The following is a 15711-nucleotide window of genomic DNA, read 5'->3' as shown; positions in this document are numbered from 1 at the left end:
AATGAATATACTGCTGAATGATGTGGATCATGGAAGAACCAGTGTATGCCTACAGAGAAATATACATGATACCTGGGATTTTCTCTCTTTTTTTCTCTTTTCTTCCTTCTTGTTTGTCTTTCCCCTACCAAGTTAGCTGTTTATGCATTTAACTTTTTTTTACCTCTCTCGACATCTGGGGTGTATTTACTTTCTCTGGACGACAATATATGAGAAAGTTGTGAAAAAAGGAGGGTCAAGGGACTGGACCATGTTAATTATTTGCACTGCAGTGACAAAAACCTAAAATTTTAAATAATGTATTTATTACTTATTTGTTTATTTTATTTATGTCCTGCCTTTCTCTACATGGGGACTTAAAGCAGGTAACAACCACACAATTTTGGCACAGTTTAAAACAAAACAAATACAAAAATAAAAAAACAATTAAATAGTGCTATGGATTTAGATTAAAATACAGTTAAAATATAATAAATACAATTAAAATTACATGTAATATTCACAATCCCTTTGGAATCCCACTCATAACAGCCCCAGCAGCATGCCCCCATCCCTCCCTAAATAAAGCACACAACGGTCTTTATCTGCCTGTGAAAGGCAAGCAGGGATGGGGCTCTCCTGGTCTCTCTTGGGAGGGAGTTCCAAAGTCTGGGAGCAGACACTGAAAAGGATCTCTTCAATGTTCCCACCAAACACACTTGAGTAGGTATTGGGACAGAGAGAAGACCATCCCTAGTTAATCGTAGATGTCTGACAGTTTGAAGAAAGTGATATAATCATTCATACATCCGAGACTGAAGTCGTATAAGATCTTTTTAAGTCAAAACCAGCATTTTGAATTGTGCCCGGAAATGGGTTAGCAGCCAAGTGTAGTTGTTGCAACAGAAGAATTGTATAAAAATGAATTGGAAGCTTCATTCAAGGCATTTGGGAAAAATTAATCAACATTAACAGATGCGATTGGGATGGAATTACTCTAGTTCCAACTAAAATCTTTTAACAAATATGAAAAACAGAACAATGGCCAACAAATTGGAAATACAGTATGCTCTTCTTATCCATGAATCTGACATCCAGTTTCAGTTACCCATACTCCATAAAAATGTTTGTGCAATTCTGTGATATGCTTCCATCCCAAATATAGTCAAAATATCATGGTTCCAGGTACTATGGGGTACATATCCCCCATGGACTCAGGGGTTGTACTTTACTTAATACACAGTTCACAAGAAAAAAGACACCAGTGATTGCAATTGCCACAGCTGCTCAAATTCTATAACAAAGACCTTTATCATATATGAAGTGAGAAATGCCAGATGTCCTAGTTGAGTTCAGGAAAAAAAGGAGCACTAGGGTCCATATTGCAAATGGATATTGATTAATGGACTACAAGGAGTCCTCAGTGGCGCAACCGATTAAACCCTTCTGCTGACTTGAAGGTTGGGTTGCTGACCTGAAAGTTGCAGGTTCGAATTTGGGGAGAGCACAAATGAGCTCCCTCTGTCAGCTCCAGCTCCCCATACAGGGACATGAGAGAAGCCTCCCACAAAGATGGTAAAACATCAAAACATCCGGGCATTCCCTGAGCAACGTCCTTGCAGACAGTCAATTCTCCCTCAATTCTCCAGAAGCGACTTGGAGTTTCTTAAGTCGCTCCTGACATGAAAAAAAATGGAGTACAGAAAATAATTTCAGATGAAAATCAGCCTGCACTTTATTGAATATAGCAAAGCCTGTGACTGTGTATATCAAAATAAACTTTGGATCTTGCTTAAAGAAATGGGTTTGCCACAACTTTGGTCATATCACGAGAATACATGACCCACCAGAAATAACAATATATTTTGTAAGATACGAGACTGTAGGAAAGGAGGAAGACCACATTTCAGATGGATAGGCTCAAACAAGGACAGTTATAGCCTGGAGTCCACAATACCACAACGAGGTTGTTGATGAGAGGGTGACTTGGACATCTTTCATTCATAAGGTCACTATAAGTCAAAGTCAACTTGATAATGAAAACACATACTTACTAGCGACAGACTATGTTTTAACCAAAACCTTATTATATCTGGAATGTACTTGGTCTTTAACATAAATAATCCCCAACTTCTATTTAACATAATACAATACGATCAATCACTATACACTTATTTTTCACTGAAAACTCCAAATTGAACAATAGATTTTTAATAATAAAATACACTCCACATCTCCCTATTGCACAAATACATACAAGTTCTCTTTCATTTGGCTTTTTACAAACAACAGCAACAACAAAAAAGGCCAAGAGTCTTGTAACTGGATTAACTTGGGTACACCATGAATACAGAAGGAAAGGGACTTAGGCACTAGAAGCCGCAACATGAAGAAAAACCGATAATAGAAACTGCGCTGAATAGACCTGAGATTCATAAACTATTGAAGACTATTTCTATTTTAATTGTCTTTTTTGTGTGTTGTCAAAGGCTTTCATGGCTGGAATCACAGGATTGTTGTATGTCTTTCGGGCTGTGTGGCCATGTTCCAGAAGTATTCTCTCCTGACGTTTCGCCCACTTCTAAGGCAGGCATCCTCAGAGGCTGTGTGGCATGGATGAGACAGGCCTCTGAGGATGCCTGCCATAGATGTGGGCGAAACGTCAGGAGAGAATACTTCTGGAACATGGCCACACAGCCCGAAAGACATACAACAACCCTGTCTTTTTTGTGTCAGTGAACCTGTGTCCATAGACTGCAAATGGCTCAATCCATTTCCAACTATTTCCAACTATCAAAAGAAAATATCCCACTAAAACATATCCTATACACAGAGAAGCGGGTAAGAAATAAAACTATTATTATTATTATTATTATTATTATTATTATTATTATTATTATATCCTCACTCAGCTTGTACCTGCATGTTCTAGAGCCATTTTGTGTTACTTTCTAAACTCAAAGATGAAACAAAGATGGTATCTTGGGATAATCATAGGGAAAGAACAGCAACATTGAAATCTGTTCCCCCTAGAAATCCTTTGCTGTGTTGGTGTCCCTAGAAACCAAAACCGAACTTCTAGAAACTTCAGTACAAGTAACAAATGTTGTTTTCACGCTGCGATGCAAATACTACATTTGTTCTATGCAGTGGTGGATCTCAGATGGTCATCATACGATACACAAAACATTAAATTGAGTGTTTCAACAGTAATCTTTCAAATGTAAGTACTGGGATGGTACTATAATGGATAGAAAACTGGACCACACAGACCTCCTTGCTCTGATGTCACAGCTTCTCTCCTCTCACAGCATTTTTCTGAGGTGAAACTGGAATAACCAGAATTCCCCATATTCACCTGCCTCCATTCTCCAGAGGAAAGGTGAATTGAAAAAGAAATGAATGCATACATATTAAAATATAACATTTTAAATGGTCCTATTTGCAAATCAGGATTTAGACATCTGGTTTATTTGGTTAAGACTGGGGCTTTGGTCCCTTTTACTTGGCTCCTCTGGCTATTACATTCTCTAAAATCAGAGCATTAATCACATGTTTCTGCACCTATTGTCCTGTAGGCATAATTGCCATCCAGGCTATGTTGCATTACCTGTTTGAGCTGGAAGCCTATGCAGGCTGCTGTACCGGTTGCACTCCTCTCCCCTTATTTTCTGGCACTGCTGGCTGAGGTCCTCGGTGTTCGGCACAGGCATCATGGCTGTGGAAACAGTTCTCCAAGTGTGCTTCAAGGCTGAAAGACTTCTTCTAAGACCTTTACTGTCAAAGCTGGTGCCGCTTCCTACTACCGTTAAGCATGGTAACATATGACAGAAGCTGGCTGCTCAGTAAAAGTTACCAAGGGATCCATGAACAACTTTCCTTTCTCTTTCAGCAGGCTTTGCCTCCTCAGTGACACAGCTTGTTGCTATTCTGGGTGAGCCTATCATGAGCCAGAGGGGAGGGATTTCACTCAGAAGTATTGTTTTTGCCTTTAAACAAACAGCCAAAGACTTGCACAGGGCTCAACAGGCACTCCAGAGCTTTTGGCTTAAAGCTTTTCCATCTCTCCAGGCAGCATACTTTCCCCTCTCGCCTTTTCTTCCATCTGTTAAAAAGAGCAATAACAATTGATGTGTTTGCAGTGTCAGCAAATGTATTTGAAAAAAATTAGGGCACCAAAAAACACATAACAGCTGGAATTAATTTTTGTGCCACTATGAGAACTTGGGAAAAAAGGAAAACAGCCTCTTTCAGCATATTAGAACCACTGGTAGCCATCATCATTATTATTATTATTATTATTATTATTATTATTATTATTATTATTATTATTTCTTAACAATCTGTGCCATGCCCATATAAAGAGGGAAAAAATGGTGTCTGGGTATATATAAGCTAGACAGGGACAATCATTGGTTTTGCACAGGTGTAATTTCTATGGTGTATTAGATAAAACGCCTTTCTTGTATTCTAACACCACTTCTGGTCCAAAAGGGGTTCTGGTTTGTTTCTTGAACAATCCAAACTTTTGCAAAAGATGCAATATTGATATTATTATAAACTTCATTAGCCATAACTCTATGCATACATTGAGCAATTCTATATATACTCAGTCGCACTGAATCTCTCTGCTTCACCATCATCAATATTTCTTGTGCTCCAACATCACTGTTGATCAAACAAGCTCTGCTTTGTTTATGAAAAAATCCAAACTCTTGCAAAATACATTTTCCAGAGAGGAAAAAGAGATACTTGAGTATATTATGAACCATGATTCTATCACAACATATAGGCATTATTCTATAATACAGAAACAGTCTCACAGAATCACGTTCTCTCTCCTGCATGCACATACAGCTTCAACTACTACAAAATCAGAATAAAATCAAACAGGGCAGAAGAAAAAGTAGTGAATAAGAGTAGTAGATAAAAACTTGAAAGTCAGAGTCTATCAGCTTCAAAAGTTTGTGGGAGTATGAAGTTCTTGTCTCCTAGTAGTAACTGCCATCATATCGCCATGAAGAAAGTTCCACAAACGTATCACCATGATAAAGATCCTTTTCTCAATTCTCCATCCATCTCACTTCAGACAGTGCTCAGACTGTAGACAGGTCTATGTGCACATCGGGCTGGAAATATCAGAGTTGTTCTCCCCTATCAACAGTTCTCGTTTTCAAGATCTATTGTGCTCTTTTCATGGGCACTGATCTTGTTGTCCATAAACATAATATTGAGATGAATTGTTTGCAAAGTTGCACACTACAGGTACTGTACAAAGAAATAAGTCACTTTCAGCACATGCTGTCCAATACTTGCTGTTTAATACACACGTTCATTGTCCTGTCTTGAACTTGTTCCTAAATTATCAAATTGCCCAGTGTTATGTGTGGCTTATCTTATCCATGTGGCTAGGCAGCTTCTTCCCTGTATTAATTTTTTCTCACAAAGTTGACCTTAACATAGAAGTGTGCAAACCTGTGCCACCCAACTTCCTTTTGACCCGCAGCCTTTTTCAATGACAGGAACTAATTATATACATTTCCCTCCTGGTGCCCCACATTTCACAACACCTTCCAATTGACTATTCCTCACAGTGCTCACATTACTACTTAAAAGCTTACATTGGTGAATGTCTAACGCTACCACCAGACTTTCACAATTTCATATAGAATTGTTTGGTTGTTTTTGCCCTTTTTTCTTTCCAAAAAGATTCACAAAGTCTCCCTCACCTAGTCACCAGAATGCAGTTGACTGAATGGAGCTTAAACTGCTTCAATGCTTTCTCTAAGTGTGAGACAATCCAGGACAATTAGAATATTTCTTTCTAGCATAATTTCATCTGACATTTCTGTCTGTTTCCCTGCATTATACAGATTCTGTAATAATTTAAATACTTTAAATGAACTGATTGCACATCCCATTCTGGTAGATACCTTGCATAAAGTAAATAACACACTATATTCAAGTTCACAAAACAGCTCTTTGCATGTATCCCATAGCTCAAGGGCAATACCTCTTCCTGGATGCTCCTCTCTTTGACTTTTTGTGCTGTCTGCCAAAAGTTGACCCGCCCTTAATCAAGTGGGTATTTTAAAATTGAATTACTTTTTGATCTTTTGGATTGCAGATTTGTTATCTGTGTCAATATGGATTGTTGTTTTAACAATAACGTTTTTATTCAAATATGTGGCATCAGGAGCTACTTCCCAAACCAACATAAATAAGATACTTAGTGTTTGGGGTGTATATAAAGAACTAATTTGGTTTAACTACTGTACAGTAGGCTGTCCACTTTTGTTAGGGTTTCCCCATAAAAGAGGGAAAAGGCAATTTTTTATTTTAAAAAATTCTATTTTCATTTACCTGGGAGAATGCTTCTTTAGGAATATCTATATTCACCAGGGCTAGCAGAGAGTTGCCCTGGAGGACCAAGGGCACATGTGTCAAACTCAAAGTCCATGGGCCAAATCTAGCCCACCATGTCAATTTGTATGGCCCTATAGATGTCTTGCATTCCTCATTATTGGACATCATGACTAGAGCTGATGGGAGTTGTGATGCAGAAACATCTGGAAGGCTGCAGTTTTTTCTGTTTAGTCATGGTAGTGGGTTTGAATTTAGATACAATTATCTGTGCAGTCTTTTCTGAAATACTCCACATTATGGTGTGTTGGAAGCTACTTCTTTAGCTGCTCCTGCCCTTCCATGTGTGTGATGTGTGCCAGTACCACAGAAAAACCAGTTGTGCTTTAAATGTACCCTGCAAGAAAGATTAAACTATCCTGCTTCAGAACAGAGGTCATTTTTAAGCATCTGGATTATTTTAATACCAGCCCCTCTTGGAAAGAAAATGTGCACAAATTCTTTATTAATCTTAGAAATTATATAAAAAGACTTGTCATGAGAAGTGGATGATGAGATCTTATTTTACCTGGCCCTTGGTGCTCTGTTATTGTAATACTTTATCATTCCCATGCTTCTTTACTACAGCTGAAATTTCTGGAGCTGGAACATGAGATAGATCAACGTTCTCACAATTAGGCGAACACTTTAGCATTGTATCACTTTAGCATTGTGTTCAGGGCTAAACCGCCAGTAAGTACAGTATGGCAAGGTCATGCCTCAACTGATTGTTCGTTAATAGCTGCTACTGAACTTCAAACCTCTAGGGAAAAACTACATTTGAATTACAAGCAGGCTGTAGCACCAAGAAAGGAAGAAAGGGTTGAATAGAACAAGTGGCTAACAGTAATATAGAAGACACATTATGGTTTCAAAGGCAGCCAGGAATTAGTAAAAGCTAAAGCACCATGTTGGTATTCTACAAATAAGGAACAGGAGGCAATGTTGTATATCTCTTTACCTGTGTTTTATAATACATCATTGTCATCCCCAACTCTCTCCCATAGATGCCTAAATATTCTATATACCCATGAAAAGATTTAGAAGTATTTGTCAAAAAAGCAACCCCAAAAGCATGGGTCAACTTATCCACAGGTCAATATAAGTATTGTACCTTAATTCTCACCCCAAAAAGGGGGGCCATCCCTTTCTCTGAGTAGAGTGGGGAAAGGCAAGAGCTTAATCTGACCTGAGAGAATCAGAAGCACTGACCACCTCTACTCTCTCCAATGTGACACTGTTTCTGGCCTTTCTGAATAGGAAAGGAAAGGGTAGGAAAATGGAGGAGGCAGTCAGGGGTCACTGGCCCCTTGAGGCAGCACTGATGCTATCCTCTCTTTACAGAATGATCTTCAACTTATTCATGGGTCATATCATAACCTTTTTTTTTGTTGCTCCAAACAAAGGTTTTTGTTGCTCCAAACATAAATTTATATGGCAATTTTAAAAGCTACATAGTTCAGTTACACCTCAGCTAAGGTAACTTGAAAATAGTGGGTGGAATAGGATTGCAGAGCAGGACCACTTCTATGCCACCTAAGCATCAATTTTTTTAAAAATGACTTACTCCATAAACCCATATTTAGAAGGGGTTCTCCTTTGAGCAGTGAAAGATATGTTTCTTATCATACAAGCTTTTCTTCATCTTTCCTATATACCGAGATAAATGTGAATGGTCATGGGAAGGTGAATGCGTGTCTAGTTTAATATTAAGTGTGGCAGAAAGCAAGTAATATCCCACCACACCTTTACTAACCTCTGCCATCGAAGAAATGAATCCAAGCTTAACACATATCCCTTGAGCTAAAAAAATTAACAGTAAGGTTTGCACATGCATTTACTCCATATCTCTGTAAACAACATTCAAGCCAAAGGAACAGCTGATGCTTGATTCTAATATTGCCTAGCATAAAGTCATGTTCTATAATCACAGCAGTAAGTGTAGTTGTGCAAGAGGCAGCATTGTAGATGACATTGGGGAATATTTCGAAGTAAACATATAAATACATGTGTAAGTATTACAAACAGTTATTTTCTGCCTGCCAACATAATACCCTGCAATTGTAGCCAATCAATCACTTGTCCACACAATCATAACCTCGATGAAAAGATAATACAGATACTGTTGTTAAATGCACAACTTTTGTGTTAGATTGAATCTACCATTTCTAATTTATTACTTACGCGTCCAACACACTATTCTACAACAAAGGAGCCTGTAGTTATGAATGGAACATGAACAAGCCATACATATAAATTCCCTTATCAAGAAATCCAAAATCTGAAATACTTCAAAATTCAAAACTGCCCATATGGGTGGCTAAGAAAGTGACACTTCATTTTATGAAGACTCAGTGTACACAAACTCTGTTTTATGCATACAATTATTAAAAAATATTGTATAAAATTACCTTTAGGCTACATGTATATGAAACATAAATAAATTTTGTGTTTAGACTTGGGTGTCATCTCCAAGATATCTCACATAAAAATGCAGGTACTGTACACACACAAAAATTAAATCCAAAAATATTTTTTGATTTTCTCCTCCTGAAAACTTTTGGTTCCAAGCATTTTGGCTAAAGGATACTCAACCTATAATACAAATCAGAAATGTTTCTCAACCTGATGTGCATCTGTATCTGTGCCTGTGTGTCCATTTGTCTGTCACTCAGTGCTGCATTTATCATTGTGTTTAGGTATGCTTAAGCACAGGGCCCCGTTGGCTACGGGGCCCATCTTTCTGCCATTTTTTTTTACAATGAATTTTTCTTTTGTGGTGCAATTCTAAATTTTAAGGTGTTCTATTTCAGAGCAATGCCAGACATAATGATAGAGCTGATAGTCTATGGGAGTGTGCCACAAAGCAGGCAGCGTAGGCCTACCTCCTTCAGGACCCAAGCAAGGGGCTCATAACTTTACTAGCATGGGACTTCATTTGTCCTAAATCCGACACTGCTGTCACAATTCAACAAATGCTGCCAGATAAAATGCCAGTGTGGTACGGTTGCTTAAAGAGTAACTTTCATTTATTACAGCTTAGAGTTGGCGGTAGTCGGTCATTTTTGCCCAACTTTGTGGCAGCTGGCATGAATCCTGGATGCAGAAATAGGTGTCAGTGTATATGGCATTGGAAACTGGAGGAATTTCCACCAGGGTAACCTTGGCTCCTAGATGCGGCGGAATTGGGGTTTGCCAAACGAGGGCATCAGGAATTCATATATCCTGAGACAGGTTGTGGCTGGGACAGCCCAGCAGCTGTCCCAGGGAGCGAGTCAACACATTACCATCAAACATGCCACACAGAAGGGGGATCTATGACACAGCAGATGTGCCAACCTTATAAGCTGTAACCAAATACAGTTATGGCCTTATTTCATCCAACACATTGTGTGTTTGGGTTGTTCTTTAAAGGACTGCTGACCTTTATGATTTCATTGTTTTAATGACTTTTCAAGGAAATATTAATATTCACGTCTACAAATACGTTATATGCATAAAATGTATGATTTTTGCTAATGTCAAAGTCAGAATGCTTTCCCTTTCCGAGTTACAGCAGAAACGGTTTGATTCTGTTAAAACTGATGACTTTGTGCTTTATCAGACTTGCATCAGTTCTTTGTGCTAGTTTATTACTACCATTAGTGGTGTCCTACATAAATGCAGCACAGTAACTTGGGAGGATCATTCCAGTTGTACCTTGGAAAATGGCTAAGGCATCAATACTCTGCATACGTAACTGAGATCCTCATGTAGGAAGAAACTGGAAAAATCTCTGACCATAGCAAATAAATCTGAACAAAGAAAGGAAACACCAGCAGGCTCCTCCACTGTTCAGCTAAGAAAACCTTGGGAACAAATAAGTCATAAACCCAGAATATACTGAACATTTTTTTGCAGCCAGCCAGCCAGCCAGCTAACAAATGGCAGGTCAAAGTTTCAGCACATTTCTCTCCACTGGAATAAAAATGCAATTTGCCTTGTTCAAAATTAGCCAAACATATGACCTCATGAGCAATGTCCTCTCACTGTGTAAAGCCTCTTATTAACAAATATGTGCATCTTTCCCTCTCCTATTGCTGCACGTTACTTATGGTATCTCAGTCTAGCTGTTATTCAATGGCTACACTTATACCCCCCCCCCCCCCAAGAGAGTTCAAAACAATGTACATTGCTTTCTTTCCCTCTGTTCAATAAGCCTGTCATTTGATCAAGATTTTTTAATCGTGTCAGAAGCAACTTGAGAACATACTGCAAGTCACTTCTGGTGTGAGAGAATTGGCTGCCTACAGAGACGTTGCCCAGGGGACACCGAGATGTGTTACCATTTTGCTGGGAGGTTTCTCTCATGTCCATAGGACGCAGTCAGTCCTATGAGGCATTCAAAAGGGCTCTGGTCTGCTTTTGCGTTTCTCATAGGAGAAAAAAGAGGGAATCCCAGAGGTTCCCCACCAACCCAGGCAGGCAAGAAGGCTTGCTGGGTTCCCTTAGAACTGGGAGGCAGCACAAGGAATACATGGGGTTCATGCAGGGGAAGGGAAAAGGGGTCCCTGATACCTAAAAGTTCATTAAAAGACTTAGAAAAGACATTTCAGATCACGTCACCTGTGCTCATTCATAAAAAAAGACAAACTCATTCATGTAAAGGGACCAATTCATGTGTGGGGAGGCGAATCGGGGCCATTGCAGCAGAAAGCGAGATAGCAGTTCAGTTTAGAAAGTACTCCGGAGTAGAATTAAATTGGTCCGGAGTGAATCCGTTTAGTCATGGATATGGGGGCCTGCTGGGTTTCCGTATCCACGGTTGAAAGAACTATATTTCTCTGCTCCCGAGGCGGTTCTGGACCACCTCAGCCAAGGCGGCTGATTCCCAGCTCGGGAAAGGGTTTATTGAGAGTTTTTGGTTATGGAAAGCAGCCTGCAAAAGAGCTCTTTTGCAGGCATGGAAGTGAAAACAGCCTCGGATACAATTTATTACTCTGATTTAATATGTAACAAAGGACAATGGAGCCTCAATGCGGAGAGACTGCCTGAGGTTTCAGCTACCATAAGGGAGGATACAATGTATCTGTGTGACTGTAGGCTATTTGAAGGGGAAAATCAGAGTTCCTATGAACCTGTGGAACTCCTAGCAGGAATCAGCTGAGTGTCAAAGCAATGTGAGTGCAGGGGCTTGCGTGTTAAGACATCAAAATGAAGCTTTAAAGAAACTTCCATTGGTCTCCACACAAGCTCACTATACTGCTATTAAGGAGAGAGAGAAGGGCTAAATGCTTGTCTCTAATGTTTTGACTGTTCCCCCATGTAATGCAATGCAATTCTTAAAATACTCCACTGGCATCAAAGGAAGCAGCCCCTGTTCACATACAGACTTCACGTTTGCCTAGAACCAATTCTGCTCGCTGGAAAAAAAGAGGTTTCTCATCCCCCATTTGGGATAAACAGCTTTCTGCTGTTTAAAACAACAAGAAAACAACCAAGAGAAGTGTTGTGTTTCTCTTGGCTTTCAGTAAAACATGACCTACATTTCTTCAAAAAGGTTATTTGCGACCAGTTTCAGAAGTAGGAAGGATCTAAGAAAACTCTTATGAAATTCATGGGACTACCACAGAGATTTGAAGGCATCTTAACGTGCTTCATAATATTAGTGTTTGGTTTTAAGTTTTTAAAAAAAGCCTTTTGCTTCTGAATTTATCTTTGACACATGTGAAGTAGCATATCAGTGAGTCAACAACAACCAATGAAGGCTGGTGTGAAATTTAGCTGTGCCAGAGTAATGGACTCCCACTAACAGTGCCAATGAGGAAACTAGCCCTATGGTCATCTGCTTGCATGCTTTAAAAGAAATGGCAATCCCCAACAGGATCTCTACAGCAGGGGTCAGCTATGTAGTGAATTTTTCCCCATTATGTGGTTACTTACAGATTACAATGTTCATGATTATGATTATGATTATTTAAAAACACAATAAAGGTAGCTATGCCACAGCAACACTCACATACCTGCTCCTCAGTCACTACTACCAGCACTGGATTAAGGCAAATTTGAGCAAAAGTGTAGGAAAATTAATGTTCGGAATGGTCTTATAAAACAGCCAGCAGTTCCAAACTATCTCTGTGATAATATGATGGAAACTTTTTATTAAACTAAGTCATTGTTCCTCTTCCAATTATGTGATCTTGTCTCCTATGTAATTATTCTAGTATTTGTTATTGGTGAAATGGTCTAAGTTAACGATTATGTTCAAGGTACAATTACGTTTCTATCTAATGGTGGGTGTAACATTTGCAGCAGATCCATTCCTTGATACAGGCAAGGCTTGGTCCCATCTACGTATACTGCCATTATAATGCAGACTAAATTACATTATGACTCATATAATACAGCTTAACTGCACTGAACTGGGCTATATGAGTCTACACTGACCATATAATGCAGTTCCATCTGCATTATAATGGAAGTGTAGATGGGACCTTAAAGTATAAATAGTTTATCCCAAGTTTTCTACCTGTGAAGGTTAGAACAATAGCCCAGTGGCCTTGGATGGGGAATTATGAAAAAAAAAAAATCTGCGGGTTGCTGTGAGTTTTTCAGACTGTATGGCTATGTTCCAGTAGCATTCTCTCTTGATGTTTCGTCTGCATCTGTGGCCGTCATCTTCAGAGGACTGTGCCGGCTACAGATGCAGGCAAAACATCAGGAGAGAATGCTACTGGAGCATGGCTATAAAGTCTGAAAAACTCACAGCAACCCAGTGATTCTGGCCATGAAAGCCTTCAACAAAACAATAAAATCTGCATTTTAGAAGTATCACATTCTTGCTTCCAAGAACTCCAAGACTCTAAACACAAAAGTTAGCACTTGTCTGCTGTTAAATAACTAACCTAATAGTGATCAGAAGAAAAATAGAGTTCTTTTAATTGGATCTGCAGTAAAAGTTGTAGCATATATTCACATTTCTTCCAGTAGATGTCACCAAAACTTCATTTTAGGCACACTGTTAAGCAAGATGTTTGGGTATAGTTGTACTTTGAACCATTTCCTGTAATGTTGTCATTTTTAGGATTTTTTATAGGACATTACAATCAGTTGACATGCAACTTAAACACACACACACACACACACACATATCTATCTATCTTTCTATCTATCTATCTATCTATCTATCAGAAAAGAGCCAGTATATTGTAGTGGTTTGAACACTGAACTATGAAGACCAGGTTCAAATTTCCAATCAATCACGGAAGCCCAGTGGGTGGCCTTTCGAAAGTCACCATGTCTCAGCCCCAGAAGAACGCAGAGGCAGAAACCCTCTGTACCAAACTTGCCAAGAAAACCCCATGATAGATTCACTTTAGGGTTAGCTAAATCATAAATGACTTAAAAGCAAACAATAATAACAACAAAAACAACTTGCCATAGATGGACCTGAAGCTTTAAATTACATACTATATGAATCTCTGCAATTGTTTACTAGACCACACATACACATATACTGATTCTCCTCCTTTTTTGTCTAAAAAAAAAAAAAGACTTCTACAAGATGCCAGAATCTTTAGCAGACAACTAGCAAGCGGAAATGTCAGCTTAACGTTTCCCCTGTCTGCTATTTGTCCTGTCACAATCACTCCTCCCTGTTGCTTTCTTCCCCACAAATGGAGTAAGATACATTTTGAAGAAACAAACAGCTATCCTGGAAACCATTTGCACCCCCATACCAGTACCTCGTGGTTCCTGCACTCAAGATTATCAGATTCAAAGGATGATTTTCTGGAACAGGGAAAGGTAGAGGAATTCCTTCCCATCAGGAGAAAAAATCTCAACACTACCCATGGCTTTTACTTCAGTTGTGATCAAAATCATCTTATCAGGAGAGAATGCTTCTGGAACATGGCCACACAGCCCGAAAGACATACAACAACCCTGTGATCCCGGCCATGAAAGCCTTCGACAACACATCTTATTCTTCTTTGTGATAATATCAGTACACTCAGCCATTGAAATAACAGGCAGACTAGGATTGTTCCATGAATTGGAGGAAGGACTTGATACAATGGGTCATTGTAAAACTGCTAAACACAAGGACAGGCCAAGACATCTTGCCACTTGAGGTGAATAAACTGATGGTGCTTCCTTTCATTCTATGTATAAAAGCTGACAGGCAGCTGGATTTTTCTTCTACAGGGAAACTGGGGCAGCATACATTACCAACACTTAAGGGCAGAAAGGGGGTGTGAAAGGGCAAATCATATGGCACACAGTTCTCTTCTCTTGTTTCCCCTCAGCAACCGTCTACTGGGGAGATAGGGCGGTCTATAAATAAAGTTGTTATTATTATTATTACGGTATTATTATTATTGCCACCTGAGATAACTGTTTAAAAATCAGTACTGGCCAGGTCTAGCTACATATTTCTAATGCTTCTTTCCAGATGTGCAGCTTTCAGAAGAAGCTCTGAGTGAATCACTGTAACTTGCCATAGAGAAATAGCTTTTGTGTCAAAACAATTATATCAACAAAATGCACTCCTGCCCTAGAAATCATGAATCTCAATAACAGACTTATGAGCATAATCTCTGATCATTTGATTAATAAAGTACATCATTTGAGCACATCCATCCTGAATTATAGTGGGGGAAAGGCCAAATTATTGTTAACTCTAGGCGACTTACAGCACAATACCATCCATATCCATCCAATCCTATGTGTAGCTGACCAGGTCTACAGAGCTTCAATTCAGTTAAGCAGATACAAGACTAAATCTGTTTTCAGTGAGACATCAACCCATCTTAAACCAGAGGGGCGCAGCAAACAAATGATCAAATGTTTTCCCTGAAAGGAAGCACGTGAATATCTAAAACTATCAAAATTTATGCTGTGCTCACTAGACATTGATCATAACCAACTTTGGATTCTCACATGTACACGCACACTCACACACACATATAAATATATATAGCACAAAAGCACTCTGCACACATAATTTCACTTGTTCCATAGGGTATGATTTCCACCACAGGACAAACAGCTGCCTCGGGGGGCGGGGGGGGGGGGGGTGAGCCGAGTATCTTTAAGAAATATGTGAAAGAAACTATAATTCACCCTAGTTCTTCTTTGATGCCACAGATTTTTTAACTGATTGAGAAGGCCTAACAAGGCTGCTATTCAGCCTGGATTTTGCTTGTGGAAGATTTAATCTCACCTTGCTGGTATGGCTTTGCTTTTGTTCTGAACCGCCTGGTAGTAGTGATAATAATGTGGGCTGCCATTATCACTCTATGTATGATGGTCAATGAAGTGGTAGTCACCGAGATTAAACAGAGTCAGGAA

General features: G+C 39.1%; 1 protein-coding gene across 1 annotated transcript in view; it reads right to left on the bottom strand.

The window, feature by feature from the left end:
* The window catches only part of slc2a12 (solute carrier family 2 member 12), a 39936-nt gene that overhangs the window by 22869 nt on the left and 1356 nt on the right, over positions 1 to 15711 (bottom strand). Inside the window, exon 2 of the mRNA XM_008114546.2 lies at positions 3590 to 4084. Within this exon, the coding sequence (XP_008112753.2) occupies positions 3590 to 3803 (214 nt within the window). The 5' untranslated portion in view covers positions 3804 to 4084. The remainder of the gene's footprint in view (positions 1 to 3589; positions 4085 to 15711) is intronic.

This window comes from Anolis carolinensis, chromosome 1 (genome assembly GCF_035594765.1).
Source record: "Anolis carolinensis isolate JA03-04 chromosome 1, rAnoCar3.1.pri, whole genome shotgun sequence".
In the NCBI taxonomy this organism is placed as follows: domain Eukaryota; kingdom Metazoa; phylum Chordata; class Lepidosauria; order Squamata; family Dactyloidae; genus Anolis; species Anolis carolinensis.
Note: the sequence above shows the minus strand (reverse complement) of the source record. Positions and strands in the feature narration are given on the sequence as shown.